This window comes from Cavia porcellus, unplaced genomic scaffold (genome assembly GCF_034190915.1).
Source record: "Cavia porcellus strain 051 isolate PalLab524CR breed Dunkin Hartley unplaced genomic scaffold, mCavPor4.1 scaffold_3, whole genome shotgun sequence".
In the NCBI taxonomy this organism is placed as follows: domain Eukaryota; kingdom Metazoa; phylum Chordata; class Mammalia; order Rodentia; family Caviidae; genus Cavia; species Cavia porcellus.
Window position 1 is genome coordinate 46,331,414 of NW_026947486.1, and position 24,403 is coordinate 46,355,816.

The window sequence follows — 24,403 nt, forward strand, 5'->3', positions numbered from 1 at the left end:
ATATGCTTCACTGATCCTGATGTCAGTTTCTGATCTCACGCTTGGGAAATTTTCAGCTATTACTTCTCTAAATATCCTCTTGACATCCCTTATGTTGTCTCCTTCTTTTTCATTAGTCCCTATCATTCTTATGTTATTTTTCTTTGCATCGTCTTGCAGTTGTTGAATTGTTGTTTCCTGATTCCTTGTTATTTTTAAAAGATCTTTCCTTTCCTGTTCACTAACTGCGATCCTGTCTTCAAGGTCTGAAATTCTATCTTCACTTTCATTAAGGCGGTTTTTACAACTTTTAGTGGAGATTTTTTATTTCCTATATCTCTCTTTGCATCTGCATTATGTATTCTGTTTGTTTCTTACATTGCTCGTCTAGTGATTCTATCTTTTTGTTTAGTTCCTCCAATATTTTATCTGTGTTTTCTTTAAATATATTCAGAATCTCTTTCATTTGTTTTATCATTTCTTCTTTTACCTGGGAGATGATTTCAAGTTTGAATTCCTTTAAAGCTTCCTAGAGTTGCTTGTTAATTTCAGTAGCTATTATGTCCGATATTTGAGGTGAATGGCATGTATTTTCTTCTATATACATCATTCCTAGGGTTTCTTTAAATGGGCTGGAGGTTTGAGGTTGTAATTTGGTCTTTTGTTTTGTCATTTTCCTATATTTCTGTGTTTCAAGTGTTATTTGAAAGCTTCCTCAGTGTCTGTTGGAAATCCACTTCTATGTTCGCAGCTCTTGGAACTCTGGCACCCAGTTGCCCTAAGCCACTGGGCCTGTAGAACCTATGGCCCTCTTCTGCCTGTTTAGAACTCTGTATTTCCAGATAAGCTGGGCTCCAGGGACACTGTGCACTTACCTGCTTGCTGGAAGTTCCACAGTTCTCCAAGTGCAGCCAGAATGGGGAGGCAGATGTAGATGCCTCAAACCCACTTATGCACTTCACTGCACCAGGAAGCCTGCAGTGGCCCAAACCTTCTGGGTTTGGGGCAGAGTGCACTGAGCACTTACCGCTGGCCCCGGGGCCTCTGGAACCTGCAATGCTTGCCTGCTTGCTGAGATATCCACAGTCCTCCAGACACACGGGGAGGCGGATGCTGGCGCCCCAGATCCACCCAATCCTTCCTGTGCACTCAGATGGTGTGGTGCAGGAATCCCAAATAGCTATTCATTACTCTTTATCAGGTTGGTTTAATGAATTTCTCTTTTTTATTTTATTTATTTATTTATTATTTTTTTTATATTGGTACCAGGTATTGAACTTACAAGGCAGGTCCTTATGCCGCTCAGCTAAATCCCCAGCCCTGGTTTATTGAATTTCTTCAGTAGTTCTCTGCCATGGAAATATCTTATTTCATTTTTTATTTTCATGGTAGTAAGATACAACAGAAAAAGATGGAACAAAGCCAATTTAGACATTGTAGTGAAATTGTTACAGAACTACTCAGCAGATTCCTGGGATAATAGTAATAGTTACCACATTGTATCTCATTATCTTCACAATAGTTGTTGTTTCAATCAGCTATAGCAAAATAAAATGAAATACATAACATTGTAGAATCTATCAAAACAGAATATTGAGTAGAGCAATACCGTTAATCAGCATAAAGCAAAACAGTGATAAAAATATTTGCCTTTAAAAAGATGGTAAAAGGAAATCCCCATTATTTGCTATATTGCATATGGTTAACCTCCCAACAGATGCTCAGAACTCTGGCTCTCATTGTAAATGGGGAGTGGGGGGTAGTTAGGATGTTTGATTCTCAGCCCATGTGTGGTAGGCTCACTACTACTTAGCAGGGAGGCAAGCTGATTGCTTGGTTTCCCAGCACCCTAATTTCCAACATGGCATGGACCTCAGGAGTCCCTGGTGATTCTTGCCCTGGGGCAGCTGCAGCTTGCTGAGCCACAGTTGCGTACCAAGGGTGGGGGGCGAGTTAGTTGCATGGTTTCCCAGAGCTCTGAGCTCCAACATGGTGCAGATTTCAGGAGTTTCTATTGGTTCTCCCCCTGGGGCGGCTGCAGCCTGCCATACCACAACTGCTTACCAGGGAGACAAGCTGCTTGCTTGTTTCCCCATGCCCTACATTCCAACATGGCTTCTATCTCAGGAGTTGTTGGTGATTCTCACCCTGGGGCAGCCACAGCTTGCTGAGCCACAGCTTCTTACCAGGGGGGTGAGCTGGTTTCTTGGTTTCTGAGCACCTTAAATTCCAACATGGTGCAGATCTCAGGAGATGCAGATGGTTATTGCCCTGGGGCACCTGCTGCTTGCTGAGCTACAGTTACTTACCAAGAGGGCAAGCTGGTTGCCTGGTTTCCCAATGCCCTAAGTTCCAATGTGGCACAGATCTCAGGAGTCACTGATGGTTCTCTCCCTGGGGTAGCCACAGCCTGCTGCACTACAGCCACCTATCAGGGAGGCAAGCTTGTTGCTTGGTTTCCCAACACCCTAAGTTTCACCATGGCATGGATCTCAGAAGTCACTGGTGATTTTCACCTTGAGGTGGCTGCAGCTTGCTGAGCCATAGCAACTTACCAGCAGGGACAGCTGGTTGCTTGGTTTTCCAGTGCCCTAAGTTCCAACATGGCTTGGATCAGGAGATACTGAAGGTTCTAGACCTAGGACAGCCTCAGCTTGACTAGCCACAGTCACTTACTGGGGGGCAAGCTGTTTGCTTGGTTTACCAATGCCCTAATTTCCAACATGGCATGGATCTCATGAGGCACTGCTGGTTCTCCTCCTGGGATGGCCACAGCCTGTCACACAACAGCTGCTTACCAAGGGGGTGAGCTGATTGCTTAGTTTCTCACTGCCTAAGTTCCAACATGGTGTGTATCTCAGGAGTGGCTGGTGGCTCTCACCCTGGGGTGGCTGCAGCATGCAGAGCCACAGATGCTTACCAGGCGGCCGAGCTGGTTGCTTGGTTTCCCAGTGCCCTAAGTTTCTTTCTTTCTTTCTTTCTTTTAATTTTATTTAAGAGGAAAAAGAGAAAAACACAAAACAAAACAAAGCGGTGTAAGGGTACACGTAATACAGAACTACAAAAAAAAAAAAAAACATAACAGTAAGAAATCACCTGTTAATAGATTACATATTATCATCTTGAAAATAGTTGCTCAAATCACAGTATCAAAGAATACAAAGTGGACATTCAAACAGGGAGACTGCAAACAGCTGTGTTCAATGATCCAAAAACATTAATATAGTCAGCTATTTAACACCCCTAAACACACTTGCTGTTATATCCGTTAGAGCTCTTTTTTCCCCCTCTCTCTTTTTTACAACAAAATTTACACATTTTGGATTTTATTACTCCTTAGTTCTTATTACTTTTTTGGGGGGGAGAGAATAAAGTCAAATATGGCAAAACAAAGCTCTCAGTCAAAACCAAGGATAGACATAGCACATGATGTAAAACAGAGTACAAGGTTATCAACAATGGTTATCAACGATGTCTCTTGTTTCCTTAAAAAGAATTGTCTATCTCATTAGATATTATAAAGTTGAACAAAACAGTAGAGAACAAGACCAATACAACTGAGGCATTGTAAACATTACAGGATTTCCAAAGGAGACAATAGTCAAACCAGAATGGGCATCTTAGTGAATCTTATTGCCTTCAAAGTAGTTGCCTATACCCTCAAACTTGATACTATCATACAGAATGGAACAGAGTCTAATCAGTCAAAACAAGATCGTGGGAGTATTACAGGAATTCAAAACAAGTTAATAGAAAATCAAAAAGAGTTACTATTATATATCATAATTTTTTAAATTTTTCCCCTTAATTAAAACAAACATAAGAAATAACTAAATAATTTTTTTAAAGAATAAGGGGGAGATTGAGATAAAACAGGACATAATAATATAACAATAGAGGTCAAAGCATGACAGTTTCAGCAACCTAGTACTTCACCACCAAATAACCCGACTTAATAGTAGTTAGCATAGTGTCTGTCTTTTTCCTTGAAATGGAAGCAAATATTACTCTAGTACCAAAACCTGAGAAAGACCCAACTAAAAAAGAGAACTATAGACCGATCTCCCTAATGAACACAGATGCAAAAATCCTCAATAAAATATTGGCAAATAGGATCCAGCAAATCATCAAGAAGATTATACACCATGACCAAGTGGGATTCATCCCTGGAATGCAAGGATGGTTCAACATATGCAAATCAATAAATGTAATCCACCATATCAATAAAGCCAAAAATAAGAATCACATGATCATTTCTATAGATGCAGAAAAAGCCTTCGATAAGGTCCAACATTTATTCATGATAAGAACTTTACAGAAAATTGGAATAGATGGTCTATACCTCAATATGATAAAGGCCATTTATGACAAACCAACAGCCAGCATTATACTAAATGGCCAAAAATTGAAAGCCTTAATTTAAAATTGGGCACAAGACAAGGATGTCCTTTATCACCACTCCTATTTAATATAGTACTGGAAGTACTAGCCAGAGCAATTAGGCAAGAAAGAGAAATAAAAGGGGTAAAGATAGGAAAAGAAGAAGTTAAGTTGTCATTGTTTGCAGATGACATGATACTCTACATAGAAGACCCCCTAAGCTCCATTGAAAGACGCTTAGATACAATAAATAAATTCAGTAATGTGGCTGGATACAAAATCAATACTCAGAAATCAATAGCATTCCTATACACAAACAACAAAACCACAGAGAGGGAAGTAAGAGAAACTGGACTATTCACATTAGCAAGCAAAAAAATGAAATATTTAGGAATTACTCTTACGAAAGAAGTGAAAGACTTATACAGTGAAAACTATAATACACTGAAAAAGGAAATTGAAGATGATCTCAGAAAATGGAAAGACATCCCTTGCTCATGGATAGGAAGAACAAACATTGTGAAGATGACCATTCTCCCAAAACTCTTATACAGATTCAATGCAATCCCAATAGAAATACCATCAACATACCTTATAGATCTAGAGAAATCACTCCTAAATTTCATCTGGAACCAGAAGAGACCTAGAATCGCAAAGGCAATTCTAAGCAGCAAAGACAAAGCAGGATGCATCACAATCCCTGACTTGAAATTATACTACAAAGCAACAGTAGTAAAATCAACATGGTATTGGAATCAAAACAGAGCTGAAGATGAATGGAATAGATTAGAAGATACAACCACAACTACAACACACTCAACCACCTTATCTTTGATAAAGGAGCCAAGCAGGTTCAATGGAAGAACGACAGGCTCTTTAATAAATGGTGCTGGAAAAACTGGCTCTCCATTTGCCGAAAACTAAAGCTAGACCCATGCCTATCACCATGTACTAAATTAAAATCTAAATGGGTCAAAGATCTGAATATTAAAACAGAAACACTAAATTTATTGGAAGACAAATTGGGTAGAAACCTTGGAGACATAGGAGTAGGTAGAGAATTCATGAACAGGACTCAAACCGCATGGGAAATACTTCCCAGAGTCAATAACTGGGACCACTTCTTATTAAAAAGTTTCTGCATGTCAAAAGAAATCTCCAGCATAGTGAAAAGAAAACCCACAAACTGGGAAAAGATTTTAGTGAACTCTCTCTCAGACAAGGGACTCTTGTCTAAAACATATAAAGAATTAAAAAAACTCAGACTTCCAAAATTCAAATACCCAATCCAAAAATGGGCATCTGAGATGAATACGCAATTCTCAAATGAAGAAATGCAAATGGCAAATAAATACATGAAAAAATGCTCATCATCATTGGTCATTAGAGAAATGCAAATTAAAACCACACTGAGATACCATCTCACTCCTGAAAGAATGGCCAGGAACAAGAAAACCAACAACATATGCTGGAGAGGCTGTGGGGAAAAAGGAACTCTCCTGCACTGTTGGTGGGAGTGTAGACTGGTACAGCCTTTGTGGAGGTCTGTCTGGAGATTTCTCAAAAAGCTGGGATTGGAAATCCCATTTATTCCAGCTATTCCACTTCTAGGCATAGTCCCAGAAGAACTGAAAGCATCATACCAAAGTGATATATGTGTACCTATGTTTATAGCAGCACAATTTGTAATCGCCAGATCTTGGAAACAACCCAAGTGTCCATCAACTGAGGAATGGATAAAAAGTTGTGGTATTTCTATACAATGGAGGATTATTCAGCTATAAAGAAGGATCACATTGAGATATTTATCAATAAATGGGTGCAGCTTGAGACCATACTCATAAGTGAAATAAATCAATCTCGCATGTATGAATACCAAATAGTTTCCCTAATGTAAGTAATGACTGAAATATATAAAAAGATGTGGTAATCATGATTCCCCATCATGTGGCCTTGAAGCCTTATAAAATTTTCACTTATTAATTAGAAAGGCTTTATTCTGGGCTTCTTGATATGGAAATATTTGAAGCTATAGTATATGAAGTTTTATCCAAATATTTCAAGGAAAAAGACAGACACTATGGTAACTACTATTAAATCGGGTTATTTGGTGGTGAAGCACGAGGTTGCTGAAACAGTCATGCTTTGACCTCTATTGTTATATTGTTATGTCCTGTTTTAATTCAATCTCTCCCTTATTCTTTAAAAAAATTATTTAGTTATTTCTTATGTTTGTTTTAATTAAGGGGAAAAATTTAAAAAATTAGTATATATAATAGTAACTCTTTTTGATTTCCTATTAACTTGTTTTGAAGTCCTGTAATACTCCCACGATCTTGTTTTGACTGATTAGACTCTGTTCCATTCTGTGCGATAGTGTCAAGTTTGAGGGTATAGGCAACTACTTTGAAGGCAATAAGATTCACTAAGATGCCCATTCTGGTTTGACTATTGTCTCCTTTGGAAGTCCTGTAATGTTTACAATGCCTCAGTTGTATTGGTCTTGTTCTCTACTGTTTTGTCCAACTTTATAATATCTAATGAGATAGACAATTCTTTTTAAGGAAACAAGAGACAATGTTGATAACCATTGTTGATAACCTTGTACTCTGTTCTACATCATGTGCTATGTCTATCCTTGGTTTTGACTGACAGCTTTGTTTTGCCATATTTGACTTTATTCTCCCCCCCCCCAAAAAAAAGTAATAAGAACTAAGGAGTAATAAAATCCAAAATGTGTAAATTTTGTTGTAAAAAAGAGAGGGAGAAAAAAAAAGAGCTCTAACGGATATAACGGCAAGTGTGTTTAGAGGTGTTAAATAGCTGACTATATTAATGTTTTTGGATCATTGAACACAGCTGTTTGCAGTCTCTCTGTTTGAATGTCCACTTTGTATTCTTTGATACTGTGATTTGAGCAACTATTTCCAAGATGATAATATGTAATCTATTATCAGGTGATTTCTTACTGTTATGTTTTTTTTTTCTTTTTGTAGTTCTGTGTTATTGTAACCTTACACCGCTTTGTTTTGTTTTGTGTTTTTCTCTTTTTCCTCTTAAATAAAATTAAAAAAGAAAAACATATCGACAGTGGCTAAGACCCTGAGCTATAAATTTTTCTTCCATCGCTAAAAAAATTCTGTTCTAACATTTACTAGCTGAATACAATTGAGCAAGTTATTATCTCTGTAGTTGTTTTACCTCCAATCTGAAAAGTGGAAGTAATTATAATATTTCATGGAAATATTGTGATAATTAAATATGATAATCAATATAAAGACTGTTACATTATTAGGCTCAATGAACAATAGCTAATTCTGTTTTATGTCTCTGAGCATTCATGTATGTTTTTGTGAAATCATCTATTGAACTTAAACCACAGAAAGAAATACATTTTCCACTATACCTGTTCCTATATTGTTTTGTCTAATGGATTTTTTCTCAAAATTCATTATGTATAAGGTTTTAATTTAAAAACTTTTTACAATGCAATTTGCCTCAAGTCATCACACAAGTGTTATCCTTGGGATTCACATTCCTCTATATTATAGGCCTCTAACTTTTACAGTTTTGCTAATTATTATATACTCTCTATTCTAACAAAATTATATTACTCACTAGCGCTCTGCTCTGCTCTCAGGAATTGTTTTCATTTTGCAACTTTAGTACAAGAATGTGTTCAAGGATACTTTTTATTCCTATATATTTAGAGTCACATTGTGAACATCCCATCATGCTAGGCCCAATTCAAATATAATTTCACAGGTTGTAGAAATTCACCAGAATGATTCCAATGTTTAGAAAACCCCATAGTCTATGTTCATAGCTCCTAAAAATCTGTTGCTTTTTTCTTTCATTTTGCCTTTAGTATCCCATTGGAAATTCAGCTTCTATAAAACAAGTTCTTCGGGTGCCCATCTTCCAGCCACACTAGACTGGGCTCTGCAGGTTTCTGTCCTGTCTGGACCATGCCAGTGACCTTCTTTCAATCCCAGAACTCTGCTGCCTGAGGAGGGAACTGTGTAGCCAAGGAGGGGAGTTCCTGTTCACCATCCTGAGCCACTGGAGAGTTTAAGATCATCATTCCCAGAGGTCAAAGAACCACCCAGCTTCCAGCCACATTAGACTAGGTTTGGGAAGTTTTGAGGCTTGACTAGATTACACCCAAGGAGCTTCTTGAATCAGGGGAGTTGAGAGCACACGAAGTGAGTTCCAGCCCATTGGTTCATGGCAAGGGAAAGCTTTGGACCATCACCCACAGTGATTAGTTGCCCACCCAGCTTCCTGGAACACTGGAAGTGGAATGGGAGGTCCTCTGGGCATGACTGGACCATGATCAGGAACCTCCATTCAGTCCCAGGAGCCAAAGGCATAGGAAACGACTTCCATCATGCCCAGGGGAAGCCTTGGATCAACAGGTAAAACACAAGAATAAAGGAAAATGACAAAACAAAAGACCAAAATGCAACTTCAAACTTCCAGCCCATCCCAAGAAAGCCTAAGAGCCATGTAGATAGAAGAAAATATATGCCATACACCTGTAATACTTGAAATAAAAGCAACTGAAATCAAGCCACTCTGGGAAGCTTTAAAGGAATTCAAAGTAGAAATAATCTCCAAGGTAAAAGAAGAAATGATAAAAGTAATAAAAGAGATGCTGAACACATCGAAAGAAGACATAGTTAAAAAACTTAGAGAACTGAAAAAAAAATCCTGATGAACACTATAAGAAACAAAGACAATACATGAAGCAGATTCAAAGAGATATATAAGAAATCAAAAATTCCATTGAAAGTTGTCAAAAATCACCTCAATGAAAGTGAAGATAGAATTTCAGACCTCAAAGACAAGATTGTAACTAGTGAACAAGAAAGGAAAGATCTCTTAAAAATAACAAGGAATCAGGAAATAACAATTCAACAGCTGAAAGATTATGCAAAGAAAAACAACATAAGACTGATAGGGATAAATGAAAAAGAAGGGGATAACACAAATAATATCAAAAAGCTATTTACAGAAGTAATAGCTGGAAATTTCCAAAACATGAGAATGGAAACTAACATACAGATTAGAGAAACATATAAAACCCCAAACAGGCATAACCAAAATAAAACTACACCCAGGCATATAATATTCATCATCCTAGACATATAATAATCACCATCCAAAATAAGAATAAAACACTAAAAGCTGTTAGAAAGGAAAGACAGACCACCTATAAAGGAAGCCAAACAGAATCAGAGGAGACTTATCAACACAAATAATGAAGTGAAGAAGAGCACGGAGTGAAGTATTTCAGATACTAAAGGAAAATGACTTCCAATCTAGACTGACATACCCTGCAAAACTGTTCTTCAAAATGGATGAGAAATAAGATACTTCCATGACAAAGAACAGCTGAAAGGCTTCAGGATCACCAATTCAACCCTGCAAAGAATACAGAAAGACAGTTTATATACACAAAGGAAAAAACCACTAAGAAAGGCAGACAATTACACAGCATGGAAACATAAAGATGCAACAGCACAAAAGATAACATGTCAACAATACACCAATATATAACAGTTATAACCATCAATGTAAATGGCCTCAAATCACCAATTAAAAGAAACAAACTGGAAAAAAAATTAAATAAATAAATAAAAGAAACAAACTGGCAGAATTGACCAAGAAACAACATCTATCCATATGCTGTCTGCAAGAAACCCTTCTAACCCAAATGGAAACTTATGGACTGAAAGTCAATAGATGGAAAACAATACTGCATGCAACAGGAAGCAAAAACATTCAGGCATAGCTATTTTGTTTGTAGAAAATGTGAGCTTCAAACGAAGAATGCGCCTAAGACATAAAGAAGGTTACTAAATACTGGCTAGGAGAAAACATAAAGAGGAAGAGATAACAATATTAAATGTATATGCACCAAATTCCAAAGAACCCAGTTATACAAAGCAAGTATTAATAGAAATGAAAAATCAAATTAGCAATAACACAATTATAACAGGAGACCTTAACACGCCACTGACACCAAGGGGCAGATCAACCAGACAGAAAATCAATAAATAACAGAACTGAATCACACCTCTGAGCAAAAGGACTTGATAGACATATACAGAATGTACAATCCAACAACTTCAGAATATACATTCTTTTTAGCAGTACATGGGACATTCTCTAAAATGGACCATATACTAGCCCACAGAACATATTTAAATATATGCAAAAAATTGAAAATATCTCATGCATATTATCAGATCATAGAGCCATGAAACCAGATATTAATGACAAAAGAAACTTCAAAAACCACACAAACACATGGAAATTAAATAATACTCTCTTTAGCAATCAGTGGGTCCCAGGGAAATTAAAGAAGAAATTAAACAATACCTATAAGCAAAGAAAAATACAAATACAACTTACCAGAATCTGTGGGATGCAATAAAAGCAGTACTCAGAGGAAAATTTATTGCACCGAGTTCCCACATCAGGAAAACAGAACAAATACAAATAAATAAACTGATGCCACACCTCAAACATCTAGAAAAAGAATAGTGAGTCAAGCCCAAAACCAAAAGAAGGGAGGCAATAAGAAAAATCAGAGCAGAAATTAATGCAATAGAGACTCAGAAAACAATCAAAAGAATCAATGAATCAAAGAATTGGTTCCTTGAAAGAATAAATAACATTGATAAGCCCCTAGCCAAACTTATTTTTCAAAACAGGGAAGAAAAAGCTCAAATTTATGCAATATGGAATAAAATGTGACTTCACTACAGGCTCTGTGGAAATACAGAAGATTGTCAACACCTATTTCAAAAACCTCTTCTCTCATAGGTTCAATAACTCAAAAGAAATGGACAGATTCCTAGAAACATATGAAGTAACAAAACTGGGTCAAGAAGATTTAAAACTGCTGAATAAATCAAATTTTATTAATGAAATTGAAAATGTAACTAAGTCCTTACCTATAAAAAAAGAGACCAGGCCTAGACGGATTCACTGCAGAATTTTATAAGAAATACAAAAAATACATAAAGCCAACAATCCTCAAATACTTCAATGAAATTGAAAGGGAAACAATCCTTCCTAAGTCATTCCTGGAAGCAAATATTACTCTAGTACCAAAACCTGAGAAAGACCCAACTAAAAGAGAACTACAGACCAATCTCCCTAATGAACACAGATGCAAAAATCCTCAATAAAATATTGGCAAACAAGATGTAGCAAATCATCAAGAATATTATACACCATGACCAAGGGAGATTCATCCCAGGTGTGCAGGGATGGTTCAACATATGTAAATCAATAAATATAATCCACCATACCAATAAAGCCAAAAGTAAGAATCACATGATCATTTCTATAGATGCAGAAAAAGCTTTTGATAAGGTCCAACACTCATTCATGATAAGAACCTTACAGAAAATTGGAATAGATGGTCTTTACCTCAATATGATAAAGGCCATCTATGACAAACCAAAAGCCAGCATCGTATTTAATGACCAAAAACCGAATGCTTTTACCTTAAAATAAGGCTCAAGACAAGGATATCCCTTATCACTGCTCCTGTTCAACATAGTACTGTAAATATTAGCCAGAGCAATTAGACAAGAGAGATATAATAGGGGTAAAAATAGGAAAAGAGGAACTTAAATTATCATTGTTTGCAGATGACATGATACTCTACGTAGAAGACCCCCAAAACTCCATTGAAAGTCTCCCAGATACAATAAATAAATTCAGCAATGTATCTGGATACAAAATCAATACTAAAAAATCAATAGCATTCCTATACATTAACAACAAAATCACAGACAGAGAAATAAGAGAAGCCACACCTTCACATTAGCATCCAATAAAATGAAATACTTAGGCATTAATCTCACAAAAGAAGTAAAAGATTTATACAAGGAAAAGTATAATACTCTGAAAAAAGAAAATGAATAAGAAGGATTTCAGAAAATGGAAAGATATTCCTTGTTCATGGAAAGGAAGAATAAATATTGTGTAAATGGCCATTCTCCCAAAACTGTTATACAGATTCAGTGCAATCCCAATGAAAATACCATCAACATAGCTCATAGATCTAGAGAAATCACTCCTAAAATTCATCTGGAGCAGACTAGACCTAGAATAGCAAAGAGAATTCTAAGCAGCAAAAGCTACACGGGAGGCATCAAAATTCATTACTTGAAGTTTTATTACAAACCTACTGGAATAAAATCAACATGGCATTGGAATAAAAACAGATCTGAAAATCAAGGGAATAGATTAGAAGACACAACCACAACTGTGCAAATACACTCAACCACCTTATCTTTAATAAAGGGGCCAAACATGTGCCCTGGAAGAACAATAGTCTCTTTAATAAATGGTGCTGGAAAAACTGGCTCTTCATGTGCTGAAAACTAAAATTAGACCCATGCCTATCACCATGTACTAAACTAAAATCTAAATGGATCAAACATCTAAATATTAAAACAGAAATGCTAAATCTATTGAAAGACAAATTGGGTAAAAATCTTGAAGACATAGGGTTAGATAGAGAATTAATAAACACGAATCAAACCACATGGGAAATACTTCCTAGAATCAATAACTGGGATCACATCTTATCAAAAAGTTTCTGCATGTCAATAGAAATCTCCAGCATATTGAAAAGAAAATGCACAAACTGGGAAAAATCTTAGTGAACTGTCCCTCAGACAAAGGACTTCTGTTTAAAACATATAAATTTTTTTTAAAAATCAGATGACCGAAATTCCAAGACCCAATCCAAAAATGGGCATCTGAGATGAATACACAGTTCTCAGATGAAGAATTACATATGGAAAATAAATACATGCAAAATTTTCATCATCATTTGTCACTAGAGAAATGCAAATTAAAACGACACTGAGATTGCATCTCACTCCAGAAAGAATGGCCAGGATCAGAAAAAACTACCAACTACAAATGCTGGAGAGACTGTGGAGAAAAAGGAACTGCCCTGCACTTTTGGTGGGAGTGTAGACTGGTGCAACAACTTTGGAGGTCAGTCTGGAGATTTGTTAAAATGCTAGGATTGACAGTCCCTTTTGATCCAACTATTCCACTTCTAGGCATATTCCCAGAAGAACTGAAAACATCATACCACAGTGATATATGTATACCCATGTTTATGATAGCACAATTTTAATAGGTAGATCTTGGAAACAACCTAAGTGTCCCACAATTGAGGAGTGGATAAAGTTTGTGGTATTTTTATAGAATGAAGTACGACTCAGCTATAAAAAATGATCACAGTGAGATATTTATAAATAAATGGATGCAACTTGAGACCACACTCGTAAGTGAAATAAATCAACTAACATGTACATATACTGTATAATCTCCCTAGTGTAATAAATGGTAAGATTACATAAAAGTTTATAGTAATCATGATTCCTCATTACATTGCTTTGAAGCCTTATAATGTTTCCATTCATTAGTTGGAATGGTTTTACCCTGAATGGCTGATTTTATTATCTGTGATAGTATGAACAGCTATTTTGAAGAAAACGAGACATTACAATAGCCAGTGTTGACTAACTATCATCTTGTTTAGAAGTCTTACCATACTTTTTTTCTTCTGTTTCCACTGGTTCTATCATATGGTATCTTATTGGATTTTATCATGTGTGGTAGTATAAACAAAATTTTTATGGACAATGAGCCACTGATCATTTTCTGTTATTTGGTTCTGAATTCCCGGTAATACTTTGATTCTCGTTAATGATTTTGTACTATTTTGTTATGTTTGATACTATTGTGTATGAAAGTATGGTCAACTATTTCAAGGAAAGAGACATTATGTTATCTACTGTTAATTACAGGTTTTCGTGTGGTGAAATACTATGTTGCTTAAATTGTTCTCTTCTGATCTGCTTTGTTATGTCCTCTTTTATCTTAATCTCTTTAAAAAATTTAAAACCCAGTTCTTCCATACTTTATCAATTCTGTATATTAAAAATGCTTTTCATATGACTTAAGTGGACAAATGAAGATTTAAATTAAAAGTAAAACTAATTTTCTCTTCCCAAAACAAAGTGCTTAACAATTAAAATTTCCAGAAACTAAATATCTTATTTATTAATAGTAACTTTCAGAATTTGGGGAGCTATGTTTTCAAAGTCTTGAAAAATAACATCATACTTTTTCTTATAATTGTGTATTGCATTTGTAATGTGCTTAAAAGTTTAGTACTAACTCAGAATGTTAATATGATACCAATAATTTTATACCTAAAATAATAATGTGTTTTAAAATTAACATTGTAAGCAATTATTTTCCAATTATTATAAATTATATTCTTTTAAAATATGCAGAAAATATTAGGAGAAACAAATTTTTCCATAAAAGCCATCTTACAACAGGGGAGTCAAATATTAATTTTATTGTATTTTTATTTTTGAAATCAGGAATCAAATTCATGACCATGTGCTTGCCAGGCAGGTGCTATGCTGCTTAGCTATATCTTTGGCACAAATCAAATTTTAAAACAATAGCCTGATGCTTACTATTTTAATAGAAATAATCCCATATTTTATAAATTCAATTTATTTAATTATTGAAAATTATTATATTATATTCTTTGGTAGTGCTTAATGCTTTGTAGAGGGGGAAAAAAACACACCCAATTAAGAAAACACTGCTTTTAAACTCATGTGAATTGTAAAAATTATTATAGTCTTCTCATTTTTACCCAAACTAGCAGAACTTTAAATAGTGTTTCATCAACAGATTTTGAAAAGTTTCCAAATGGATTTGGACAGATATCTTCCAGAAATCCTGGTTTACAATATAACTGCTCATGGAAAAGCTTTTCAAAATCTCATAATTTTTTCTGAGTGATATGTAGGAATGAGTGATATGTAGGAGTGTAGTGAATGTAGGAAGAATCAGACAAGTATATTTTTAAAATTGTGTATTTTACCAAATGTTTGTCATTCAGAATTACAGCTTTCTTCAGTCTATTTATCGATTTTATATGAACTTCATTATGCCTTAGCTGTATTTTGTGAAAAATAATGTAGTACTTGGGATGCATACCTTTATCATCAGAACTCTGTAAATTGGTATATTATTAAAACATTATGTATATCATTGAATGCCTTGTGACCTGAATATTGATATGGCTACAAAAATCAGGATGAAATGGTCTTGATCACATATGGCTTAGCTTTTGTCTGTCCCTACCATTAAAATCAAACTTACTATCGACTAGATAAATATAACAACACAGTCAAAGGGAATAATTTCTGTGTAAGGGCTATATACTGGGAAAATTTTAGCCTACAAGTGTTTATCTGAATGCAATATGCTTTACTTCCCTGATACCCATTTATTCATTTGTATTGCATTCTACTTGTTCTACTTACTCATTTTCATATGATAACATGTGTATTGGAGGGGCCAAATAATTTGCTATACATTACAGGAACTAAGAAATTGACACTCAAGAATATAATAGATTTCCAATACATTTTCAAAGAATGAACACATTTACACAACCTTAATTCAGTAATACAGTTATGTTCTGGGAAGTTATGTACACTATGCTTAAATCCTCCATTCCCCTTTGCCTGTGATTTTATCTTTGGGATTGAATATTTCTTTGAAAAATAAAGGTTTTAAGAATGAGATCAATTTTACCTGGTAAAAATGATCCTTGAATTGATTATATTTTATTAACAATATGCAATTTACTGAATAAATTTTTAAACTAATCAATTTCTATTTGATTAAAACCATCTGTAAAAAATGTGTACTCAGATAGGAGGATAAAAAGTCCAAGAATCAACCTGAGCTGCAGTTTAGTTTCTAGTCCAGTCTGATCTACTCAACAAACATTCCAGAGGTCTTAACTAACAGAATGCCTTAAAAATTTAAAAAGGAAATAGATTAATTATATCATTCATTCTTATCCCACATTTTTCATACTTTGCCCACCATCTTTCTTGTGACCACATTGTCACAAAAAATATTTATTTCTATTGTTTCAGAGGTTCAATTAAAGATTTTGTTTAGTTGGGAATCCTAGCCTTTTAAAAAATCCAGAGACTGCAAGTAAACAAAAATCATAATTAAAAAGACAATTTATTTTTTAGCTAACCATTGATGAACCACTCTCCCTGCTCATGAGCCGAGAACGGGTCACAGAGTTGCCATGGCGAGATAGTTGGTCTCGAAACTCTGAAGCCATGAAATAATACAGAATTGGATCAAAAAGGCAAGAGAGACTTGCAAGGCAAAGACAATAAGGATGGAAATACAGTGTACTTTTGACAATGGAACAACTGCTAATGATGGTTTCCTTTACCATGGTATAAAAAATAAAGTTAATATGATAGGGAGTGAAGCAGATAAAGAAGACTGCAGCACACATGAAAACCATCCGAAGTGCTTTTTTCTTCTCATTGATCCCTTGAAAAGCCATTGATGGTTCTTTTAAGGATATAATGGTTTTCCAAGTACAATATGCAATGATGATCACTGGAATCACAAATCCAGCAAGTTCAGCAACTGTAATCATTGTGACCAAAACCACTGCATTCATTGGCTTGTAGCCAAGATCAGCAAAGCAGGAGTTAGTGTTGTTGCCTAAATTCGTGCTTCTGAGGATGGGAAATGGTAAACAAGCAATCCCCACAGTGACCCAGATGATAGCACTTATGACCACATCGTACCTACGCTTCCAGTTTCGGGCTCTGAATGGCTTGAGGAGAAAAAAACATCTCTGAAGGCTGATGCATGTCAGGAAGCAAATACTGGCATACATGTTGAGATACTTCAGGTAAAAGCACAGCAGGCAAAGGGCCCTCTGGAAAGGCCACTCCTTGCTGATGTAGTAGTAAATCCGGAGGGGTAAGGACAGCACGTGAGCAAGGTCAGCCACAGAGAGATTGATCATGAAAATGACTGCTTTGTTTTTCTTGCTGATGAAGCGGCACAGAACCCACAAGGCTGCACTGTTGGCAAGAAGACCAGGGATGAATATGATGGTGTAGGTGGCTGCATACAAGTGGTACCGAAATTGCATATCAGTGATGCTGCAGTTAGTCTCACTATCACCATTACTGTTGCTAACCATCTTGAACCCTTCAGTGTATTCACCAAGGTATGCCACGATTTATGGTCTTCTGTTCAAAACAAAAAGAAAAATAAAATGGTTAACTAGTTCTTAGTCAACATTCAAACATATTTTGTTACATTTAGAGAGATGAAATATTAAAATTAGAAAGGACCTACTTATAGAATAAAATGTAATTGTCTTAAGCAAAATTTATGACTGATCTAGTCTAACACTGAATCAATTAGGGAATAATGGAATTATCTCACAACTGCTTTCTTAGATCCTCCAAGTTAAATCTTGCAAAGAAGTTTGTCTTGAAACATTCAGTTTATAGTTCTTACAAAAGCACAAACAATATAGAATTTGAGTACATTTCTTTTCCCTCAAAATTTTCCTTAACAAAATCCATGCTTAGAGTGAGTATTGCTCACTCACAATCACAACAGAAGAAATTTAGTCTCATTTTTGGTGGGCCTTATTTCTCCCCTTCCTCATTGAGTCCTAACTTTCTACAGTGTAATGTCAGCATTCAGAAAATAGCCCTCCTACTTGAGCCTCCATTGTTATATTATCATAACTTGTGACTCTGAAGTTCTCCTGCTTTTTATCCCCCTTGGGTTATGTTTAATTCTACATTTACTTGAAAACTTCACTATATGAATTTATAAACTGAGGTAAGATTTTTCTCCTCATGTCATCTTGGAAGAGAATAAACAAGTTTCTCACTCTAAAAGGAGCATTGTACTGGTATGGCATCATCAGGATAACATATTTTCCAACAGTCACAGTGAACATTGCTAAATGTACCAGCAAAGAAAATAATTTCTGAAAGTAATTTAAGAGTTAATGTTTTTATTTATCAAAGATATTACAGGAAGGAAACCTTTTGACATCTTTAGTCTTATTGTATAATTCAATAAAATGAGCTTTTATTGTGGGCAGGGAGAGAGCAAGGTAATTTTTAGGGTTTCTCAAGGTCTGGCCATGGAGTTGAAGGAATTAAGCTGAGAATGAAAGGATAGCAAAAAACTAAATCTTTTGTTTTAGCTATTTTGTAAATGTTCAGAATGAAAAGGACCTTTAGAAATGATCTAACTTGACTTCTATTTAGCATAGGTAAAATAAGCAAAGCACATAGAGGAGTTTGTAATATCCACGTATCAATTAAAGGGAGTATCTGGGACTTCAAGTGTAAGGACAAGGGACCTATTACCCAGAAAAATTTTCTTCCCATATTTTCCACACAAAGACAAATTTTGCAAGTGTACATTCTATTGTGCTCCAAGGATGATTGTTATACTTACTCCTGCAAGTAAAAAAAATTGAGTTTGTTTCTCAGATGGGGTAAATGTTTTTGTTGTTATTGCTCTATTTTGTTTTTGTGTTAAGTAAATTTACAACAAAAATGTGATGTGGTATTGGAGTCTCCTCATTAGTGGCATAACAGCTTCTTCTATCATATTCAGTCCCACTGATATGAGAAAAGTACAAAATCCAAAGATAGAAAAAGGAATGTGGCATGAGCTGCCATTATTCTAAAAGGTATTTTCATTTTCCCTTTTTCTCTGTCCCTCACCCTAGTCTGTCATCTGTTATATGTTTGCAAAAGACATTCAGTCATCCTGTACATATATGTAAGATTTACAATGGGGGTGGAGAAATGCTCATTATGAAAAGGCAAGAAACTATCATGTTTTCACTGTCAAGGATAAATCACAGAATCTGCAAGTTTCCACATTGTATTATGTAATTGAATTTTTAAAAATATTTTAATAGACAAAAGTGCTATTACCCTCAGAATACAGATGACAAAACTTGAGGTACAGAGAGATATAGTACATTTTTGTAAGAAAGCTAGAAATTGTAATGATGGGATTTATCGTAATGCAGGTATTGTGGTTTGGATTTGGAATGCCTCTTGTATTCACAGCTGGGCTCACAGAAATTAATGGAATTATGAGAGGAGGGTTCTGATGCAGCTGACTTGCTGTTAGGAGATAAGACCCACTTAGAGGTGGGTCACTGAGGCCATGATGTGGTGGGGTACATCTCCCTCTCTGGCTTTTCCATTTTCTCTTTGTTCCTGAGCTCTATGATGTAAGCATCTTTCCTCTACCCAGACCCTTACTCTATCCCTGTTTCTGTATTAAGGCTGTTGAACTTGGATTGAAACTTCTGAAGTGATGATCTAAAATGAGCTTGTCTTTCTTTAATTCATGAATGGCAGGTATTTTGAACCCGAGATGAGGAAAGTAACTGAGAAAGCAGGTTTGTTGTTTTCTCTATGCTGATAAAAATGATTAAAAATGATTAAAAGAGAGGGCTTTCTGTTCTCACTCTGCCACTGGCCTCTTCCTAAGATGGCCTACTTAGTAGTTTTAGCTAGTTTAACTAATATTCTTTTTGACATGTGGAAAAACACATTATGGTAGAGTTTATCTAATTCCATAGTAATACACTATGATCTTACAACACTAAGTCTCCTCAAATTTGGCCCTTCAGGTAGAAGTAAACACCTGTCCTAATACATGTCAATCAGCCAACCATTCCTCCCCAGAACCAATTTTGACTTCAGTATGGGCTCTGCATCATAAATTATGATGTAAAAGTTGGAAGTAGATTTACATATGCATTTCAATTGTAAGAACTAAAATCAGTTCCCATTCATTCAAGTCAAACTGTCACTTACAAAAGCTTTTGCATTACAAAAGCTTTTTGCATTACAAAAGCCACTGCACTGACAAAAGCTTTTGTATTAACCAACACAGCTGTTTTTGCTTCACTGGTATAGTTTCACTTATTAAAGGAGTTATATTTGACCACATATCTGTCTTAAATAATGGAGCCAAATCTGTGCAAACAGAAAGCTAGAGTTCAAATTCATATCTCTTGTTTTTTGTTTTGTTTTGTGTGTGTGTGTGTGTGTGTGTGTGTGTGTGTGTGTGTGTGTGTGTGACTTTATATCTCTCCAAAACTCACAGTTCAATGTGAACTCACTATCCCATGGTGGGATCCCCAATTTTTTTTTTCTTTTTGACAGATTAAAGGAAGGGAGAATATGGTTTTCCTGACATCTTTTAGTGAAAATTAAGTATAAAACCCCATTTTAAGGGAGCACGAAGTGGAATTTATTTTGGATTGGGCAGAAATACAATCTCCCAGAGAAAACATTTAGCTTGTTATGAACAATTTGTGTCACTCTGAAATTTAAGAAAGGAAAACAACCTAAGAAAATGCAAAGTATGCTACTTCTCTGTGTGTGTCTGTCTCTGTCTCTCTGTCTCTGTCTCTGTCTTCCTGTCTCTCTCTCTCTCTCTCTCTCTCTCTCTCTCTCTCTCTCTCTCTCTTTGATTCACCATCCATGATATGTAGCCAATCTTTCTCTCTTTTAATCTAGCACTTTTGGTTCCTGTCTCACAAAGAGATGTGATATTGATGGTTTAACTCTGAGTCAGTGCTTTCTTTTCAGTCAGTGCCATGTTTTTTTCTTTCTCAGAGACTCAACCTGGAAATTAAAAAGTCACCTAAACCCCTGTCACTGTATTTTTATCCTATATATACTCATAAGTCACATGATTTTCCCTCTTAAATCTTTTCCCAATCCATATCTTCCTCTTTTGACCATCTGATGAATCCAGATCACTTTCATCAATCTTCTTTGAATACTGCAATATGGTAGCTGCCAAACTGGACTGCTTGTACTCCTGTCTTGCCCCTGTATCCACTTTCCTATACTCTAATATTAAATTAATATTATAATTTAATGAAGCATACCATATATTTATATATCAAATACTTTTTGTGTATTATTTTGTTGTGCCTCACAGCAGCCTTATGATTAGTTATATATTATAAAAGAAAAAATTGAGGCTCAGAGAATTTACATAAATTGCATTGAATCAAAAATACTTGCACGGTGTAGGGAGTGATGATATAATTAGAAACTATACTTATCTCCATATTCCATCTTCTTTCTAATGGCATTTATCAAACTTGTTGAAATTTTGTTAGATTAGTACTCCTTGATATCAGGAGAAATGCCATCTCTTGATTTCTTCTAAACATTTACTCATGTATTCCATGTTATACTCCTTTGATATGTCATATCATACTTTTATTTAAAATTTATTACTGGATCTCATTTACTGTTAGCATTAATTCCAAACTTCTCCTTGTGGCCTAAAGATCTTATCTATTATGGCTTCTATGCCCTTAGAGGTCATCTAATTCCATTCTTTTCCTCATTTTTCTCTCATTTAAAATACACTGAGATGCTTTAATTCTGAGCATAAGCCAGACCTTCTTTATCCTTTTTAATCATTATTGGCTTGAAGTTGACTTTGTCTGCAAACAGAATATCTACCCCAGCTTCTTTTTGGGTTCTTGTTGCATGGAATGTTGTTTTCCACCCTTTGACTTTGAGTCTGTGAGTATCCTTTTGAGTTAAGTGGGTTTCTTGTAGACAGCATATGGTTGGATTTTGTTTCTTGATCCATTCTGCCAGTCTGTTTCTTTTAATTGGTGTATTGAGACCATTTACATTAATAGTAAGAACTGTTATAAATTGGTTTATTGTTGACATATTATCTTTCTGGCATTGCATGTTTATCTTTCTGCTCTGTTCAACTGTCTGCTTTGTTTAGTGGTTTTTTCCTAAATGTATCTAGGCTGTCTTTCAGTATTCTTTGCAGGGGGGGGGGGGCTTGGTGATCATGAAGTTTTTCAGCTGATCTTTTTCATGGAAGTATCGTATTTCTCCATCAAATTTGAGGATACATCAAATTTTTCAGGGTACATCAGCCTAGGTTGAAAATCATTTTCTTTTAGGATCTGAAATACATCACTCCATGCTCTTCTTGACTTTATTGTTTGTGCTGAGAAGTCTGCTGTAATTCTGATAGGTTTTCCTTTATAGGTGATGTGTCTTTTCTCTCTGACAGCCTTTAATATTCTATTCTTTTGTTCAATTTCTGAGATGGTCATTATTATATGTCTGGGTGTAGATTTATTTTGATTCTGACTATTTGGAGATCTATATGCTTCATTGATCTTGATATCAGTTTCCAATCTCATGTTTGGGAAATTTTCAGCTATTACCTCTCTAAATATTCTCTTGACATCCTTTATGTTGTCCCCTTCTTTTTCATTTATCCCTATCAATCGTATGTTGTTTATCTTTGCGTTGTCCTGTAGGTGTTGAATTGTTATTTCCTTTTTTCTTGTTATCTTTAAAAGTTCTTTTCTTTCCTTTTCACTTGTTGCAATCTTGTCTTCGAGGTCTGAGATTCTATCTTCACATTCATTGAGGTGGTTTTTACAACTTTCAATGGAGTTTTTGATTTCCTGTATATCTCTTTGCATCTGTTTTATGTATTCTGTTTGCTGCCTATACTGTTCATCCAGGGATTCTATCCTTCTGTTTAGTTCCTCTAATTTTTTAACTGCCTCTTCTTTAGCTATGGTTAGCATCTGCTTCATTTCTTTTATCAATTCTTATTTCATCTGAGAGAATATTTCTAGTTTGAATTCCTTCAAGGCTTCCCATACTTGCTTCTTTATTTCGGTTACCATTATTTCAGCTATTTCAGTCATGTGGCATGTATTTTCTTCTATGCACATGGCTCCTGGGCTTTCTTGGGATGGCCTGGATGTTTGAGATTGCATTTTAGACTTTCATTTTGTCATTTTCCTGTATTTGGAAGCTTCAAGTGTTGTTCCAGGTGTGGGAGAGAGATCCACCAGCCTGGGATGGGGTACCCTGCAATGGCCCCACTCACTGAACCCAGCAGGGAACTATGGCCTGCTCCTCAGGCCAGGAAGAGTGTCTCCTCAGGCTGGGCGGAGCTCCCAGCCACTGCTGCCACAGTCTCTGAACTGGGCTGGTGCCCCGGTCTGGTTGGAAACCGGCCTGGGTCCTCAGGTCAGGGCAAGAGTTCCCATAGGCTGGGCAGAGCTCTCAGGCGCAGCTGTTACTCTCACCCTTCTGGCCTGGTCTCTGGTCCAGTGGGGAGCTGGTCTGGTCCCCCAAGTCAGGGAGAAAGTTCCCGCTGGCTGGGCGGAGCTCCCAGCCACAGCTGCTACAGTCTCTGAACTGTCCTGGCCCCCAGGTCACACAATGAGTATATATTTTCAAACTGGTGGTGAGTATGAAAATCAATTTGTGAGTATATACATGCATTATATATTATATTGGGTGGGATAAATGATCTTTCAATATGTCTATGGATAAGGGTTCTACTTTTTTATTTTTTATTTTTGTTCCTGTACATAACTTGTTGCATTTCCTCTTTTTTCCCAATCCCTGACCTTACCTTAAACTTCTCTTCCTTTCCTTATTTATAAAATATATTTATTTTTATTATTAAAATTAATAATTATAATTATATAAAATTATATAAAATATAAAATATAAAATTATATAAAATATACTTACTTTTTATTTCCACTTTATCCTTTCTTTCACATTTTTCCTCCTTTTTTTCCCATTACCCTCTCCTATGTTCACTTTGCCAATTCGGCATTTTATGCCTGTTTCATAATGTGTACTATACATTCCAGTCTATATATTTTTGTATTCTCATTACAGAGAAACAACGACATTTTTACACAAGTGTGTCCAATTTATTTCACTTAAGAGCATGATCTCAGAAATAAAATGACTGCATAGAGGAGGAGCCTCATTCAGAGCTACTAAAAGGAAATCAACTAAAAACATAGGCAATTGGAAGAAAGGGGAGAAAACACACCCTGAAATCAAAATCAGTCTGAAAGAAGAGACTCATATATCAAGTAAAACATAGATAAAGAATGTAATAAAATTGTCAACCAGTCCACTCTGCTGCCAGTTGCGTAGTTGGATCAGAACAACTGCCTACCATATTTGGAATCTTAAAAAAAGAAGAAGAAAAATAAATACATAAAATAGTGTGGCTAAATCAAACCATACAAGAT

The 24,403-nt window shown here is 35.6% G+C and overlaps 1 protein-coding gene across 1 annotated transcript; it reads right to left on the reverse strand.

Moving 5' to 3' along the window:
• Positions 1-16,457: 16,457 nt before the first annotated feature.
• Positions 16,458-17,522, reverse strand: LOC134475466 (putative P2Y purinoceptor 10). The gene has a single exon (XM_063246127.1). It carries the CDS (start codon positions 17,468-17,470, stop codon positions 16,484-16,486), a length of 987 nt encoding a protein of 328 aa, XP_063102197.1. The 5' UTR covers positions 17,471-17,522; the 3' UTR covers positions 16,458-16,483.
• Between the last annotated feature and the right edge of the window lie 6,881 nt (positions 17,523-24,403).

Excerpts from the sequence above, each read along its gene's own strand:
- LOC134475466 (XM_063246127.1), bottom strand. The coding sequence starts at position 17,470 with ATGGTTAGCAACAGTAATGGTGATAGTGAGACTAACTGCAGCATCACT.